Source organism: Salmo salar, chromosome ssa06 (assembly GCF_905237065.1).
Source record: "Salmo salar chromosome ssa06, Ssal_v3.1, whole genome shotgun sequence".
Taxonomy (NCBI): domain Eukaryota; kingdom Metazoa; phylum Chordata; class Actinopteri; order Salmoniformes; family Salmonidae; genus Salmo; species Salmo salar.
Genome location: NC_059447.1, coordinates 24,898,196 through 24,916,127, shown reverse-complemented (window position 1 = coordinate 24,916,127; position 17,932 = coordinate 24,898,196). Strand labels below are relative to the sequence as shown.

The 17,932-nt window shown below is 44.7% G+C and overlaps 1 protein-coding gene across 3 annotated transcripts in view; it reads left to right on the top strand.

Moving 5' to 3' along the window:
- LOC106595870 (voltage-dependent T-type calcium channel subunit alpha-1I) overlaps nucleotides 1-17,932 on the top strand; it is a 142,360-nt gene that overhangs the window by 112,880 nt on the left and 11,548 nt on the right. For all 3 annotated transcript variants that reach the window (XM_045720030.1, XM_045720029.1, XM_045720028.1), the window contains exons 25-30: nucleotides 632-741; nucleotides 4,111-4,244; nucleotides 5,221-5,291; nucleotides 15,200-15,278; nucleotides 15,898-16,019; nucleotides 17,155-17,602. In XM_045720030.1, coding sequence (XP_045575986.1) covers nucleotides 632-741; nucleotides 4,111-4,244; nucleotides 5,221-5,291; nucleotides 15,200-15,278; nucleotides 15,898-16,019; nucleotides 17,155-17,583 — 945 coding nt within the window. In that variant the 3' untranslated portion in view covers nucleotides 17,584-17,602. The remainder of the gene's footprint in view (nucleotides 1-631; nucleotides 742-4,110; nucleotides 4,245-5,220; nucleotides 5,292-15,199; nucleotides 15,279-15,897; nucleotides 16,020-17,154; nucleotides 17,603-17,932) is intronic.

The window sequence follows — 17,932 nt, the reverse complement described above, 5'->3', positions numbered from 1 at the left end:
CCTCCTTCTCACTCTCCCACTCCCTCTCACCACCTCCTTCTCTCTCTCCTCCCTCCCACCTCCTCTCTCTCCCCCTCCCTCCTACCTCTTCTCTCTCTCCCCCTCCCTCTCACCTCCTCCTTCTCTCTCCCCCTCCCTCCCACCTCCTTCTCTCTCTCCCCCTCCCTCCCTCCCACCTCCTCTCTCTCTCCTCCCTCCCTCCCACCACCTCCTTCTCTCTCTCCTCCCTCCCACCTCCTTCTCCCTCTCCTCCCTCCCACCTCCTTCTCTCTCCTCCTTCCCACCTCCTTCTCTCTCTCTCTCCTCCGTCCCACCTCCTTCTCTCTCTCCCCCTCCCTCCCACCTCCTCTCTCTGCCCCTCCCTCCCTCCCACCTCCTTCTCTTTCCCCCTCCCTCCCTCCCTCCCCCCACTTCTTTCTTTCTTTCTCTCTCCTCCCTCCCACCTCCTTCTCTCTCTCCCCCTCCCTCTCACCACCTCCTTCTCTCTCCCCCTCCCTCCCTCCCTCCCTCCCCCCACTTCTTTCTTTCTTTCTCTCTCCTCCCTCCCACCTCCTTCTCTCTCTCCCCCTCCCTCTCACCACCTCCTTCTCTCTCCCCCTCCCTCCCACCTCCTTCTCGCTCTGTTTCTCAGTCTCTGGATCTAGTGTTGAAGTACTGTAACTATTTCTTCACATCCACCTTTGTACTGGAGACCCTCCTGAAGCTCACCGCCTTTGGCTTCCGACGCTTCTTTAAAGACAGGTAGTTACAGGGCCACACTGACTTACTGAATAAACACTGTATTCACGGCTGCACTGGGGACACACTGTGTGTGTGTGTGTGTGTGTGTGTGTGTGTGTGTGTGTGTGTGTGTGTGTGTGTGTGTGTGTGTGTGTGTGTGTGTGTGTGTGTGTGTGTGTGTGTGTGTGTGTGTGTGTGTGTGTGTGTGTGTGTGTTTGCGCATGTCAGTCATCTCAGTGTGTATGATTCATACAGAGTATATGATTCATAGCTGCCTTTTTAACCACCACTCCATTAGAAAAGAGTTATTCTGACTTCAATGGTACTTACTGGTAGTGTCATAGCTTTACTATAGCTGAACTATAGCTGGGATACTTCAATGGTACTTCCTCGTAGTGTCATAGCTTTACTATAGCTGGGATACTTCAATTGTACTTCCTGGTAGTGTCGTAGCTTTACTATAGCTGAACTATAGCTGGGATACTTCAATTGTACTTCCCGGTAGTGTCATAGCTTTACTATAGCTGGGATACTTCAATTGTACTTCCTGGTAGTGTCGTAGCTTTACTATAGCTGAACTATAGCTGGGATACTTCAATTGTACTTCCCGGTAGTGTCATAGCTTTACTATAGCTGAACTATAGCTGGGATACTCTCTGTATAGTCAAATACAGATACTGCTGAACTACTGAATAAACACTATACACACAGCTACACTGGGGACACTGTGTGTGTTGTCTCACTCTGTGTGATACATAGTAGTAATGCCATAGCTGTAATATAACCAGGATGCTCTCTCTATACTAAATGGTACTAGTAAAGGTGACTGAATTAAATACGCTGCACTGGGGACACTGTGTGTGTTTTCTCACTGTGCGATTCATAGTGTTTGCTGTACTGTAGGTAGTTAAAGTTAGGGTTAAAGTTAGGTTGACAGGTTAGGGTTAAAGTTAGGTTGACAGGTTAGGGTTAAAGTTAGGTTGACAGGTTAGGGTTAAAGTTACGTTGACAGTTTAGGGTTAAGGTTAGGTTGACAGGTTAGGGTTAAGGTTAGGTTGACAGGTTAGGGTTAAGGTTAGGTTGACAGGTTAGGTTTAAAGTTAGGTTGACAGGTTATGGTTTAGGTTAGGTTGACAGGTTAGGGTTAAAGTTAGGTTTAAAGGTTAGGGTTAAGGTTAGGTTTTAAGGTTAGGGTTAAGGTTAGGTTTTAAGGTTAGGGTTAAGGTTAGGTTTAAAGGTTAGGTTTAAGGTTATGTTTAAAGGTTAGGGTTAAGGTTAGGTTTTAAGGTTAGGGTTAAGGTTAAGGTTAGGTTTTAAGGTTAGGGTTAAGGTTAGGTTTAAAGGTTAGGTTTAAGGTTATGTTTAAAGGTTAGGGTTAAGGTTAGGTTTAAAGGTTAGGTTTAAGGTTAGGTTAAAGGTTAGGTTTAAAGGTTAGGTTTAAGGTTAGGTTTAAAGGTTAGGGTTAAGGTTAGGTTTAAAGGTTAGGGTTAAGGTTAGGTTTAAAGGTTAGGGTTAAGGTTAGGTTTAAAGGTTAGGTGTAAGGTTAGGTTTAAAGGTTAGGGTTAAAGGTTAGGTTTAAGGTTAGGTTTAAAGGTTAGGGTTAAGGTTAGGTTTAAAGGTTAGGGTTAAGGTTAGGTTTAAAGGTTAGGGTTAAGGTTAGGTTTAAAGGTTAGGGTTAAGGTTAGGCTTAAAGGTTAGGGTTAAGGTTAGGTTTAAAGGTTAGGTGTAAGGTTAGGTTTAAAGGTTAGGGTTAAGGTTAGGTTTAAAGGTTAGGGTTAAGGTTAGGTTTAAAGGTTAGGGTTAAGGTTAGGTTTAAATGTTAGGGTTAAGGTTAGGTTTAAAGGTTAGGTTTAAGGTTAGGTTTAAAGGTTTAAGGTTAGGGTTAAGGTTAGGTTTAAAGGTTAGGGTTAAGGATAGGTTTAAAGGTTAGGGTTAAGGTTAGGCTTAAAGGTTAGGGTTAAGGTTAGGTTTAAAGGTTAGGGTTAAGGTTAGGTTTAAAGGTTAGGTGTAAGGTTAGGTATGCATGACGCTAATCTGCTATACTTGCATTGTGTGTAGATGTATCATTGTCCATTTCATCAGATGCAGAATAACCCATCTCTGACCTATTCCTGACCCATTCCTGACCCATCTCTGACCCATTCCTGACCCATCCCTGACCCATTCCTGACCCATCTCTGACCTATTCCTGACCCATTCCTGACCCATTCCTGACCCATTCCTGACCTATTCCTGACCCATTCCTGACCCATCTCTGACCCATCTCTGGCCCATCCCTGACCCATCTCTGACCTATTCCTGACCCATTCCTGACCCATTCCTGACCTATTCCTGACCTATTCCTGACCCATTCCTGACCCATCTCTGACCCATCGCTGACCCATCTCTGACCCATTTCTGACCCATCCCTGACCCATCCCTGACCCATCCCTGACCCATTCCTGACCCATCTCTGACCCATTCCTGACTCATCCCTGACTCATTCCTGACCCATCTCTGACCCATGGTCTCAATCTGGAAACAGAAATCACAGAAGAATCTCTCTGCTCCATACAGTCCAATATCTCACCCACACTGTGAGCAATATGGTGGAGCAGTGATTTCTCCCATTCTATTATTACTGTTATTAATTCAATTACACCCACATTACTGTTAACAGGACCCTGATCAACCCACTCACAGATACATGGAGCATCACTAGAGCCATTCCTACTCATTCTCTTTCTCTAATTGTTTTCCCATTCAACATAATGGGTTAGTGATGAAGCAGATAGATTGTGGCTAATGTTGGATATCTATTCATTTAATTGACTCAGTACTGAATGGTTGGTGCTGAACTGCTGCTGCTGTTGACAACACATACACGTTGAAGATGTTGACGCGAACAAAACACAAACATTTACCTGGTGCTTTAATGGTATTGACCCATTTTCTATGATGGAGGCAGAGAAAGAGAGAGAGGGGGAGGGGGTAGAAGAGAAAAGGGGGGAGGGGTTGGAAGAGAGAGGAGATAAAATAAATGAGAAAGAAGAGAGAGGTAAAGGATGGAGAGAGAGAGAGAAAAAGGAAGAGAGAGTACAGGGGGGTAGAGAGAGAGATGTATGTTAGTGTGATTGGACAGCACCTTGTCTCTTTTCTATGACATCAGTGACATCTGGCAGGACAGTCTCTCTGCACACTCAGATTTAGGGATCAGAGTTTTCTCAGTGTGTCTTAAACTGGGACATAGTGGAGATGCAGGCAGATGGAAACAGACTGGGTTACTGGGCACACACATACAGTACACACACACCACACACACACATGCCTGTACCTGTACAGTACATGAATGACCCTGATGGAACATGTCCTCCAGTGTGACGACCCTTTGCTCTCTGACTCTGTGTGTAGGTGGAACCAGTTGGATCTGGCCATCGTGTTGCTGTCAGTGATGGGCATCACTCTGGAGGAGATTGACTACAGCGCTTCTCTCCCCATCAACCCTACCATCATACGCATCATGAGGGTGTTGAGGATCGCACGAGGTAGCGCACGCATGCACGCACCCTGGCACACACACACACACACACACACACACACACACACAGTACAACACTTTTCCTACTCACCCGCCTCTGGAATCTATGGATAGCATGCACACACCCAGTGTTCAGACCCAGTGTTCAGACCCAGTGTACAGACCCAGCGTACAGACCCAGCGTACAGACCCAGCGTGCAGACCCAGTGTGCAGACCCAGTGTACAGACCCAGTGTACAGACCCAGTGTTCACACCCAGTCCGCAGACCCAGTGTACAGACCCAGTGTTCAGACCCAGTGTTCAGACCCAGTGTACAGACCCAGTGTACAGACCCAGGGTACAGACCCAGTGTACAGACCCAGTGTTCAGACCCAGTGTACAGACCCAGTGTTCAGACCCAGTCCGTACAGACCCAGTGTTCAGACCCAGTGTACAGACCCAGTGTTCAGACCCAGTGCGCAGACCCAGTCCGCAGACCCAGTCCGCAGACCCAGTCCGCGGACCCAGTGTTCAGACCCAGTGTTCAGACCCAGTGTTCAGACCCAGTGTTCAGACCCAGGGTACAGACCCAGGGTACAGACCCAGTGTACAGACCCAGTGTACAGACCCAGTGTACAGCAGGGGATCACTGCTTCATCATTAATCCTACCAAAGCTACAGGTCATGACTAATGTTTGGGCCAGTGAGAGGGCCATGAGAGAGCGAGAGTGTGTGTGTGTATGACAGTGTGTGTGAGAGTGTGTGTGTATGACCGTATCTGTGAGTGCGTGTGTGCTGGGTATAAATTTAGCTGTGACCTTTCGGAGGCTGGATGTTTCCCGTTTAGTCCAGAATTGAACCGGAGGGAATTCCCTAAATGCCCAGCATTTATAATCTCCCTCTCCACTTCTCCTCTCCCCAGCCCTCATCATAACCTTTTTCTGTCTTTCTGCGTCTCTCTCTCTCTCTATCTCTCTCTCTCCATCTATTCTCTCCATCCCAGTTCTGAAGCTGCTGAAGATGGCTAAAGGAATGAGAGCTCTGCTGGATACGGTGGTCCAAGCCCTACCACAGGTACAAACACATACACATACATACATACAGTACAGACAGACAGACAGACAGACAGACAGACAGACAGACAGACAGACAGACAGACAGACAGACAGACAGACAGACAGACGTTGGATGAGCCAATACTATGACAATGCTCAACACAGGCCAAAACAGCCCCCCTCCCCCCACACACTGCCCTGGGAATCCATCCTATATTTGAGGCCTGAGGGAGAGAGGTGCGGTAGAAAAGGCAGACCCAAACTGCAACTAGGACAGGCAGATCAATTACCAGAAATGTGGCCTTTCTCTAGCTTTCTGTGCAGTGCTAATTGGTGACTCAGACTGGCCACACTGCCACACTGCCACAAATTCACATGTGCACACGCACATACACACACACACACAGACACGCACACACACATAGCTCCTATGTATGATGAGTGCAGACAAACAGAGGGGCTGATTGAATTATTATGGCTAGGATTAGAGGCACTGTTTACATGTTCAGTGGGAGAAACTGAACAGAAAATGAAGAAGCATTTTTATCTGTTATTATGTAGATGATGGCAGCTTCAAACAATCAAATGAGATGATGATCTTCAAACAGTAGCTATATCTCTGTACATAATGTGGACAGTTTGGGCTTTCAGGACCATGGAGAGTGCTCTGGGAAAAGACTGTATTCATAAAGAGTGCTGATCTAGGATCAGGTCCCCCTGTTTTATTCATTAGTATCTAAAAGGATAAACTGATCCTAGATCAGTACTCATATTCTGAGACACTTTATTAAAACCACCCTGGACCAGAAACAGCCCCTAGGCCCATAACCGCTACTGCCTAGGCACCTCATATAGATGTGAAAGGATTTGAGAGAGAGAGAGAGAGAGAGAGAGAGAGAGAGAGAGAGAGAGAGAGAGAGAGAGAGAGAGAGAGAGAGAGAGAGAGAGAGAGAGAGAGAGAGAGAGAGAGAGAGAGAGAGAGAGAGAGAGAGAGAGAGAGAGAGAGAGAGAGAGAGAGAGAGAGAGAGAGAGAGAGAGAGAGAGAGTAGGGAAGACGGAGGTAAGGCACAACGGATCTCCTCTCCTCCGTTGCTATCGATCCCTCTCTCATTAACACAGGGCCCTGGGTCGTCTTCCCAAGGGCATCAGGCAGGTAATTAACACCAAGGTGATTAAAGAGGTGTGTTTGTATCCTTAAGTGTGTGCGTGCTTGCGTGCGTGATGAGAGGAGACAATGAGTCTGCCATACTAAACACTCTTAAGACGGAGGTGAAAAATCCCCTGCCAGGGTAGTGTTACACATTGTCAAGACTGAGAGTAAGGGTGTTACATGGAGAAGCCCCTGACAGATGTTAGCTAGCTAGCTGAAGCTAACACTCAAACACATTACGACCGACGCTATCTCTTATTAACAGGATCTGCTTAAAATAAAGTGTCACATTACCCAACTAGAATCAGCCATTATCTAACATTATCCCATTTCTCCCCTACTGAGCTAAAATGGCTTCCATCTGCTGTTCACTAGGTGGTAGTGGTGTCATTCAGTCACATCACATCACCACTAAAGCCAGTTGTTTTATCTCTTCCAGGGGCTGGGTTATAAACTTCAAATATAGCCTACGGCAGAAGGCAACACTGCTTGAATATCACCATTTCTGCTTTCAAAAAGATCATTACGAGTGCTCACAGAGACATCTTGTACCATTCTCTTAGCTACTCATTTTTGTTGATCCCTGTGATTTTTGTTTTCAGAAAATATAGACCTCCTTAAAACTAGTCCCTTGGCCGGGAGAGATTAGCTGTCCCCTCTCTGGGTTTGCATCTATGGCCACAGCCACTATTTGCTAGCTAACATTAGCATTGGGAACCAAAACACAGTAAAAGTGAATGGATCCTGGCTAGCATAGCATGCTCTTAGCTACGTGCACAGATCAAAGTAAATTCAAGACTCACTTATCACTGACCCAGGTTTCACCTGGTATAAATTCACCCTTTGTTTGTCTCTTGCTTGCTTGGATCACCCCTCATAGAAACATGTCATTAAGAATCACAGATCATTAAACTGATCTCAATGGAACAGTGCTATATTCAGAGGTGCTTAAATCATCCTCAGTAGTGTAAGGTCTACGGTCTCCCTGGTAGATACATCACTAATCAACTGTGACACAGGTAGCTGGGGAGAGCTCGCATTAGTTCTGGCCCAAAGGGAACTCGGTATCATACTGAGACAGTCTGACGAGAGACTGAGACTGACAGTATGACAAACAAAGTCTGGATCTAAAGTGCTTTAGAGATGTTTATAGAACTGTTACGTCACTACATAATTTCTACTTAACTTAGACATTGCTGACCTGGGGCACGTTCAGTAGACACAAATGGGAGAAAACATTTTGAAATGAAGGTATTACCACCTGAACTTGTCCACTGAGAACACACACTTTCCTTTCTTGGTTTCAAAAACTTTCCCGGAGGTTCAGTACCTGCTGAACACGACCTTGATCTCTAACCCTCACTAAACACTCCTATCTTAAGAAACCTGAGTTGTGTTCTATGAAAACCAGCTTCACGTCTGTGACTGTTTGTCTTGCGATGTGTTGGCCTGGTAGAGGCTAGAGCAGGCTAGATCTGGCTAGAGCAGGCTAGATCTGGATAGAGCAGGCAAGATCTGGATAGAGCAGGCTAGATCTGGATAGAGCAGGCTAGATCTGGAAAGAGCAGGCTAGATCTGGATAGAGCAGGCAAGATCTAGAAAGAGCAGGCTCGATCTGGATAGAGCAGGCTAGATCTGGATAGAGCAGGCTAGATCTGGATAGAGCAGGCTAGATCTAGAAAGAGCAGGCAAGATCTGGATAGAGCAGGCTAGATCTGGATAGAGCAGGCTAGATCAGGCTTTTTGTTATTTTTGTTATTTTATTAGGATCCCCATTAGCTGTTGTAAAAGCAGCAGCTACAGTGAGGGAAAAGCCAGGACATTGAAAATGTGTCGTGGATCGGTATTCCAGCATGACAATGACCCAAAACACACGGCCAAGGCAACAAAGGAGTGGCTCAAGAAGAAGCACATTAAGGTCCTGGAGTAGCCTAGCCAGTCTCCAGACCTTAATCCCATAGAAAATCTGTGGAGGGAGCTGAAGGTTCGAGGTGCCAAACGTCAGCCTCAACCTTAATGACTTGGAGAAGATCTGCAAAGAGGAGTGGGACAAAATCCCTCCTGAGATGTGTGCAAACCTGGTGGCCAACTACAAGAAACATCTGACCTCTGTGATTGCCAACAAGGGTTTTGCCACAAAGTACTAAGTCATGTTTTGCAGAGGGGTCAAATACTTATTTCCCTCATTAAAATGCAAATCAATTTATAACATTTTTGACATGCGTTTTTCTGGATTTTTTTGTTGTTATTCTGTCTCTCACTGTTCAAATAAACCTACTATTAAAATTATAGACTGATCATTTCTTTGTCAGTGGGCAAACGTACAAAATCAGCAGGGGATCAAATACTTTTTCCCTCACTGTACTCTTCCTGGGGTCAACACAAAACATGAAACATGACATAATACAGAACATTAATGGACTAAAACAACTCAAGGACAGAACTACATAAAAAAAATGTAAAGGCACACATATCCTACATATCAATACATACACACAAACTATCTAGGTCAAATAGGGGAGAGGCGTTGTGCCGTGAGGTGTTGCTTTATCTGTTTTTTTAAACCAGGTCAGCTTTTTATTTGAGCAATATGAGATGGAAGGAAGTTCCATGCAATAATGGCTCTATATAATACTGTTTGCATTCTTGAATTTGTTCTGAGTTTGGGGACTGTGAAAAGACCCCAGGGGGCATGTCTGGTGGGGTAAGTGTGTGTGTCAGAGCTGTGTGAAATTGACTATGCAAACAATTTGGGATTTTCAACACGTTAATGTTTCTTATAAAAATAAGAAGTTATGCACTCAGTCTCTCCTCAACTCTTAACCAAGAGAGACTGGCAAATATGTAGTATTTTTATCAGCGCTCTGATTACAATGAAAAGCAGGATGTGTCGCTCTGTTCTGGGCCAGCTGCAGCTTAACTAGGTATTTCCTTGCAGCACTCGACCACACGACTGGACAATCAAGATGAGACAAAACTAGAGCCTACAGAACTTGCTTTTTGGAGTGTGGCGTCAAAACAGTAGAGCATCTCTTTATTACAGACAGACCTCTCTCCATCTTTACAACCATTGAATCTATATGTTTTGACCATGACAGTTTACAATCTAAGGTAACGCCAAGTAATTTAGTCTCTTCAACTTGTTCAACAGCCACACCATTCATTACCAGTTTCAGCTGAGGTCTAGAACTTAGGTAATGATTTGTACCAAATAAAATGCTCTTAGTTTTAGAGATGTTCAATACCAGTTTAATACTGGCCACCCATTCCAAAACAGACTGCAGCTCTCTAGAGGGCCTAGAGAGCTGCCCTACGGTACACCACACTTTATATGTTTGACATTAGAGAAGCTTCCATTAAAGAAAACCCTTTGAGTTTGATTAGATAGATAGCTCTGAATCCACGATATGGCAGAGGTTGAAAAGCCAAAACACATATGTTTTTTCAACAAAAGGATATGGTCAATAATATCAAAGGCTGCACTGAAATCTAACAGTACAGCTCCCACAATCTTCTTATATCAATTTCTTTCAACCAATCATCAGTCATTTGTGTCAGTGAAGTACATGTTGAGTGCCCTTCTCTATAAGCATGCTGAAAGTATGTTGATCATTTGTTTACAGAGAAACAGCATTGTATTTGGTCAAACACCATTTTTCCAACAGTTTGCTAAGAGCTGGCAGCAAGCTTATAGGTCTACTGTTAGAACCAGTAAAGGCTGCTTTACCACTCTTGGGTAGCGGAATTACTTTGTTCTTCCCTCCAGGCCTGAGGACAAAGAATTTCCTCTAGGGCTCAGATTAAAGATATGACAGATAGGAGTGGCTATAGAGTCAGCTACCATCCTCAGTAGCTTTCTATCTAAGTTGTCAATGCCAGGAGGTTTGTCATTATTGATTGATAATAATAATTTTTCCACCTCTCCCACACTAACTTTACAAAATTCAAACACTTTTTTTTTGCAACGCTTTTCTGTAATTATTTGTTTTTTTATGTATGGATACAATGGCTCACTGTTTGTTGTTGGCATTTCCTGCCTAAATTTGGCCACTTTGCCAATGACATAATCATTAAAATAATTGGCAACATCAAATGGTTTTGTGATGAATAAGCCATCTGATTTGAATTTGTTTTTCTGCCCATAATTTCATTTAAAGTAAATTTGTAGTAAGTCAGCCAGTCAGATGTGCAGCCAGACTTATTAGCCACTCTTTTTGCCCCATCTCTTTCAACCATACAGTTTTTCAATTTCTCATCAATCCATGGAGCCTTAACAGTTCTAACAGTCACTTTAAGGCATGCAGCTAGCGGGACACCTCGACAACATCCGGTGAAATTGCAGAGCACGAAATTCAAATTACAGAATTATAAATATTTCACTTTCATAAAATCACAAGTGTAATACATCAAAATAAAGCTTAACGTCTTGTTAATCCAGCCGCTGTGTCAGATTTCAAAAATGCTTTACGGCGAAAGCACACCATGCGATTATCTGAGGACAGCACCCCGCATACAAAACCATGAAAACATATTTCAACCAGGCAGGTGCGACATGAAAGTCAGAAATAGCGACATAATAAATGCCTTACCTTTGATCTTATTCTGTTGGCACTCCAAAAGGTCCCAGTTACATCACAAATGGTCCTTTTGTTCGATAATGTCGTTCTTTATATCCATAAAAACTCAGTTTAGCTGGCGCGCTTCAGTCAATAATCCACCCAGTTTCCCTCCATCAAAATGCATACAAAATTAATCCCAAACGTTACTAATAAACTTTTCCAAACAAGTCAAACAATGTTTATAATCAAACTTTAGGTACCCTAATACGTAAATAAACGATAAAATTTAAGACAGAGAATCGTTATTGTCTTTACCGGAGAAATATACCAAAGAACGCACTCTCATTCACGCGCTTGGAAACACTACAGCCAAAATGGGAGCCACCTAGAAAAACTACAATTTCTGGCAAATTTTTCCAAAAACCAGCCTGAAACTTTTTCTAAAGACTGTTGACATCTAGTGGAAGCCCTAGGAACTGCAATCTGGGAGGATTTCGCCTTATAATAAAAGTGACAGCCATTGAAACAGTGGTAGGCTGAATGTATTTTTGGGGGGATGGTTTGTCCTCGGGGTTTCGCCTGCCGTATCAGTTCTGTTATACTCACAGACATAATTTTAACAGTTTTAGAATCTTTAGAGTGTTTTCTAACTATATGCATATCCTAGCTTCTGGGCCTGAGTAACAGGCAGTTTACTTTGGGCACGCTTTTCATCCGGATGTCAAAATACTGCCCCCTATCCCAAACAAGTTAACAGGTGCATGTTTATCAATAATTGGAAGAAGCAATTTCATAAATCCATCAAGTGCAGCGTCTGGATGCTCCTTATTAATCGCATCAGACCAACAAATATTTTTAACATCATCCATATAAGAGTCACAGCAAAATATTTTGTATGATCTCTTATACACTATTTTAGGCCCAGATTTTGGAACGTTGGCTTTCCTGGATATAGCCACTATATTGTGATCACTGCATCCAGTGGGTATGGATACAGCTTTAGTACAAAGTTCTACAGTATTATTAAAAATGTGATAGATACATGTAGATGATCCTGTAGTGTTTGTAAACACCCTGGTAGGTTGATTAATAACCTGAACCAGATTACAGGCACTGGTTACAGTGAGAAAGAAGCTTCCTCTTAAGCGGACAGCTTGATGAAAACCAGTCAATATGCAGGTCCCCAAGAAAGTAGACCTCTCTGTTTACATCACATAAACTATCATGCATTTCACACATATTATTTAGACACTGACTGTTAGCACTTGGTGGCCTATAGCATCACCCCAAAAGAAAAGGCTTTAGATGTGCCAAGTGAACCTGCAACCACAACACTTCAATAACACTTGACATAAGGTTTTCTCTAAGCATTACAGAGATATGGCTCTGAATATATACAGCAACACCTCCCCCATAAGCATTTGTCTCTTCTATAGATGTTATATCCTTGTATTGCTACTGCTGTATCATCAAATGAGTTATCTAAGTGAGCCTCAGAAATGGCTAATATATGAATGTTACCTGATATTAGCAAGTTATTGATTTCATGAACCTTATTTCTAAGGCTACATATATTAATATGGGCTATTTTCAGCCCTTTCCTGGGTAGCTTATCAGAGATAGACATAATACTGAAAAGAGCAAACAAAGCAAGGGAAAAAAATATACATTCAACAGTCCATTAATCAATTGGGGGGGGGTGTGTGTGTGTGTGCGTGCGCTGCGCTGCGGGGTTGAAGCTACGAACCCATAGGCTTGGCTCTTTCATCCCTTCCAGGCTTCTGGGAAGGTGAACAATGAGCCTGTCATAGCAGATGTAAGCGATGTCCCCACGCGCTCTGGCAGCTTTCATGGCTGGGATAAGTTATTTCCTCTTCTGGCGCACAGCTTCAGTTGAGGAAGATGTATGTTCCTCTCAAGTTCTTGGCTCTTTCCAGAACAGCTACCTTGTCCTTGAACCTCAGGAACTTGACCACTATCGGGCCTGTCACCTGGGATGGTGGTGGGTTTTCCAGTCCTGTGGGCGCGCTCCACCTCAATCTTGCTGTGGTCCATCTTCAATTTCTCAGAGATCATTTCCCTCACGTTGTCCTCAGACTCCATCCAGGTCTCATGTGGGGATTCTGCAATTCAGTCCACAACCATGTTGTTCTGCCTTGATTGTCCCTCCAGAAAGTCTGATTTATCCGTCATTGTTATCATTCACATAAGAACTGATGTCCTCAACGACTTACAGATTGCTGTCATCTTGCCGTTTTCCTGTTTCAACTCATCGAGCTGACCCTGGGAAAACTGCAAATTGTTCTTCAGGCCCTGGACCTCTCTGGTCAGGTCGTCCATTATTTTACTTGTTGAATCCACCAGTATTTGGACAAAACACTTGAAGCTATTTTCTTGTTGTTGTAACAACTGCTTATACTCTTTTTTTTGTTTAAAAGGTCCTTCACACGTGACAGAGAGACACCACTGTCCACAACGGTACTCCTACCGGCTTTGGTCTTTGTCATGGTAGCTAGCAACGTAGGTTACACTGTTACTCCTCACAGTTCCAGACAGGGCAGGTCACAGGGAAGATTGAAAACAACAAACAGCAGGGATCTAGACAGTCATAAACCCGGAACAATCTGCGGTCTCAGCCACAATGGCTAACCGCATCATGGGCTGCGTTCAAGCCCTCAAGAAAACCCAGCTAAGCTAGCTGCTACGCCAAATTGCTCCTCAGACCCGTCCTTGGTCGGCAGAATCACTGGACAGAGACTAGCAGTCCCAGCAACTGATGCCAACTGTGTTGCGGGTTCTGAAAGTTAGCTTTCTACTAAGAACTTTCCAATACACTTTCAAAACAACAAACTTTTCAAAACAACAAAACTGAACTCTCCCTCGTTCCGCGTTCAACCGGAAGTGATGTGTAGTGTTTCTCTTATTGCTAGATCAGGCAAGAGCAGACTAGATCAGGCAAGAGCAGGCTAGATCAGGCAAGAGCAGGCTAGAGCAAGCCAGAACAGGCTAGATCAGGCAAGAGCAGGCTAGAGTAGGCCAGAACAAGCTAGATCAGGCTAGAGTAGGCCAGAACAAGCTAGATCAGGCAAGAGCAGGCTAGAGTAGGCCAGAACAAGCTAGATCAGGCAAGAGCAGGCTAGAGTAGGCCAGAACAAGCTAGATCAGGCAAGAGCAGGCTAGAGTAGGCCAGAACAAGCTAGATCAGGCCAGTAGAACCTCCTCCCCCAGGGGACCAGACCAGACAGAGCTGTGTGCTGGCTGCTGTGACATTGACTCTGTAAGGTTACGTCTCACTAATGGGATAGTGTTTTCTGAGCATATTTACTACATTACCTCTTTATGCAGTCCCATTCAGCAGACAGAGAGGGATCTACTGCTGTGTGTCCTGGGTGGCTTCCAACTACACAGTCACAACAACAGAGTAAGGTTATGCCACTGACAACTTTCCCAATTCCCTCCTCAGGCTCCTCTTGAGGATTCTGATACGATGTAGGACTTAGGCTTTGGTACTGCACCAAATGTCTAGCTTTCACTTCTCTTTTTTTGGTAGCAGGCCTGCCCATGCGAAAGGCAGAACAACTAGCAAATTATGCTTCTACTGAGGATTCTGATATGGTAGAGGCTGTGGCACAACATGGATGCTGGGACCAATAGGTTTTGCTGCTTGGTAAAAGGCAAGGCCAAAACACCCGCTGTTCTTTCAGTGGGATGCAATGTTCAGAATGTTTGCCTAAAAAATGTATGATTTGGTGCCTCTAGGTCAATTCAGACGGCTGATTGAGGATCTTTTTACAGAAAAATGTGTTTGTTTTCTATGATTGTGTTATTTATCTTTGTTTTGCATAGTGTATTTGATGTGTATATTTTTGTCACTACAGTGTTCATCCATATTTTTTGACCTTTATTTAACTAGGCAAGTCAGTGACAGCCTACACCGGCCAATTGACGCTGGGCCAATTGTGCGCCGCCCTATGCGACTCCCAATCACAGCCGGTTGTGATACAGCCTGGATTTGAACCAGAGTGTCTGTAGTGACGCCTCTAGCACTGAGATGTAGTGCCTTAGACCACTGCGCCACTCGGGAGCCCAAAATCTCTGTAACAGCTCTCTGTAAAAGAGACCTTGGACTCAGCATGACTCCCTGTCAAAATAACGGTTCCATACGAAGAGAATATAGAGCAGAAACAGTTCCTAATACTGTTCCTATGTGTGTTTCAGGTGGGGAACCTGGGCCTGCTCTTCATGCTCCTGTTCTTCATCTATGCAGCACTGGGGGTTGAGCTGTTTGGAGAACTGGGTGAGTTGGTAGTGATGGGCTGGAACAAAACCCTGCATACCCAATGGTGTGCCACATTCAGAGTTGTACATATCCAATCCTGTTAGATTACAGAGCCGCGACAGAAATAGAAAGGGACTTGTAGTAAAGTATCTGGACGCAGCCAGAGCCAAGAAGTATCATGGAGACTAGAAAGGAGAAACAATAACCAAGCAGCTAGGCCTGTCTTCAAACTGTCACACTCTCTCTATGGACTCTAGTCATGTCTGCTGGAGATTATCTCTCATCCCATCAGTCTTGAGCAAAGGCTTAGAGCCAAATGCAACTGTAGTAAGGAGAGAGATGTGTAAACAATCAGCCAAGACAGCTTTAAGACCAGGAGCAAACAACCACGTCTGCTGTTGTTGGTTGCTGATTTCTAAGAGGACTGAACAGATAAATGTTCTCTCTATAAACTGTTATTTTCTCTTCATGTATCTTTATCTCTCCCTCTATCCCTTCGTCTTTCCCCCTGTTTCCCAATCTCTCTGTATCTATCGTTCTCTATTTGTTTCTCTCTCCCCTTCTCTCTTACCTCCCCATCCCTCCCCCTATCCCTCCCTCCCCTGTCTCTCCCTCCCTCCCTACTCTCCTCTCCCAGTGTGTAACGAGGACTACCCATGTGAGGGGATGAGCCGCCATGCTACCTTTGAGAACTTTGGCATGGCCTTCCTCACTCTGTTCCAGGTCTCCACTGGGGACAACTGGAATGGGATCATGAAGGTATGGATGGACTTCTACATGGTGTTCTATGGAGCGTTTATTACAATAAATTAGATAGTTGATCATCTGATACTTTAACCCAAAATTACTTGGATTACCATGTTTCAATGTGTTGCTATTTGGGTTGTATTATTCAGTTCTCATGTTGATGTCTGTGGTTGATATTTGGTGCCTGGCTTCCTAGCTGCAGAGAAGTTTCAGAGTAATTACAAGCCCTGTGGCCCTAAGGGCCCCAAGCCTATGTCCTGCTCCCTAAGAAGACCATTCCAATCCTCCTCTCCTTGAGCACTACCATAACCAGACCTGTCACAGCTCTGTATATTCTCTGTAAAGATGGCCTTTTTAAATAGGGGAATGTGTCCCACTCCCATTTCACAGTCATCGCCCCCCCACCCCCACGCTCAACGCATTATGGAGTGTGTCAGGGGCGCACCATAAAAACACCTCCTCAGTGGTTTGTAGAGGTACGGGTGGGGATCACAGCCGCTACCTCTCAGCTGAAGCAGTGAACTGTAATCACCTCTCTTAGATTATTACTGATGAGACCTTGTGAGCCTTCACTGCCTTTTACCTGGAGATGTGTTGGATGCAAACTGCCTGGAACGAGGGACGTGGAAGAGAGAAAGAGAGTGAATCACCACTGTTCTGACTAGAGAGAGGGGAGGGAGGAAGGGATAGAGGGAAGAAAAAGAGGGGAGAGGGGAAGAAGGAAACACTTGAGACTACGAAGTGAAAAGGTCAAAACAAATGAGAGCGAAGAGACTAGAATTAGCTCATGTCTGGATGTCTTACAGTCATTGTGTGACAGGTCAATCTGCTCACAAAAGTCTTACATTGATATCTTTGTTTCAAGTTGGAATGCTTAACTCTTGTTCATGAATTTGTTCAATAAAACTTGTTGTTTCTGTATAGTCCCGTATAGTCCTGTGTAGCTCAGTTGGTTGTGGGTTCGATTCCCACGGGCGACCAGTACGAAAAAGTATTAAAATCTATGCACTCACTACTGTAAGTCGCTCTGGATAAGAGCTTCTGCTAAATTACGTAAATGTAATAATGTCTTAGCAGGACTTCATGGCTTGACCTAACAGACAGCTCCTATTTCTCCTCTCTCCCACCTTCCCTCCCCCCTCCCTAGGACACGCTGAGGGAGTGCCCTCCGGACTACGGGCCTGACTACTCCTGCAACCCCAGCCTGCAGTTCATCTCTCCCATGTACTTTGTGTCCTTTGTGTTGACGGCCCAGTTCGTCCTGATCAACGTGGTGGTGGCGGTGTTGATGAAGCACCTGGACGACTCCAACAAGGAGGCCAAGGAAGAGGCGGAGATGGACGCTGAGATTGAGCTGGAGCTGGCCACGGGGGGCCCTATGCTGCATGGGGCCGGAGGGAGTCTGTGCAGGAGGGAAGAAAGGTGGAGCAGCAGGGGGAGGTGGAGGGGGAGGTGGGAGAGTTGGAGGAGGAGTGGAGAGAGGGATGGGAGTCCCAGGCAGTTCCTCCGGGGGGAATATGCATCATCACGTGGCAACGACGCATCCAGGAACACTGCAAGATCTGAACAATCGTGATCCCTACTCTCCTGCACAGGTGAGATGGATGGATGAATACATTTCTGTCCGTATGGGTCTGTCTGTTTCTGTCTATTTGTCTTTCTTTTTGATATTATAGGAATTACACATATAAACAGTCTGATACACTCGTGTGTAGTACATAGACGTAAGGTGGAGGTCATTATGACAGGGAGAGCGAGAACAAGAACAAGAAAAGTCAGAGGAGACAGAAAGATAATCAGAGACTTTTAGTCTCCTTCCTGTTCTGACATCCTCAGTGTTTTAGAGTGACAGCCCATCAGTCCTGTTTAACTCAGTTTGTCTGCTTGTTCACTCAACCTTTCATAATGTAATACAAAGGAACAGC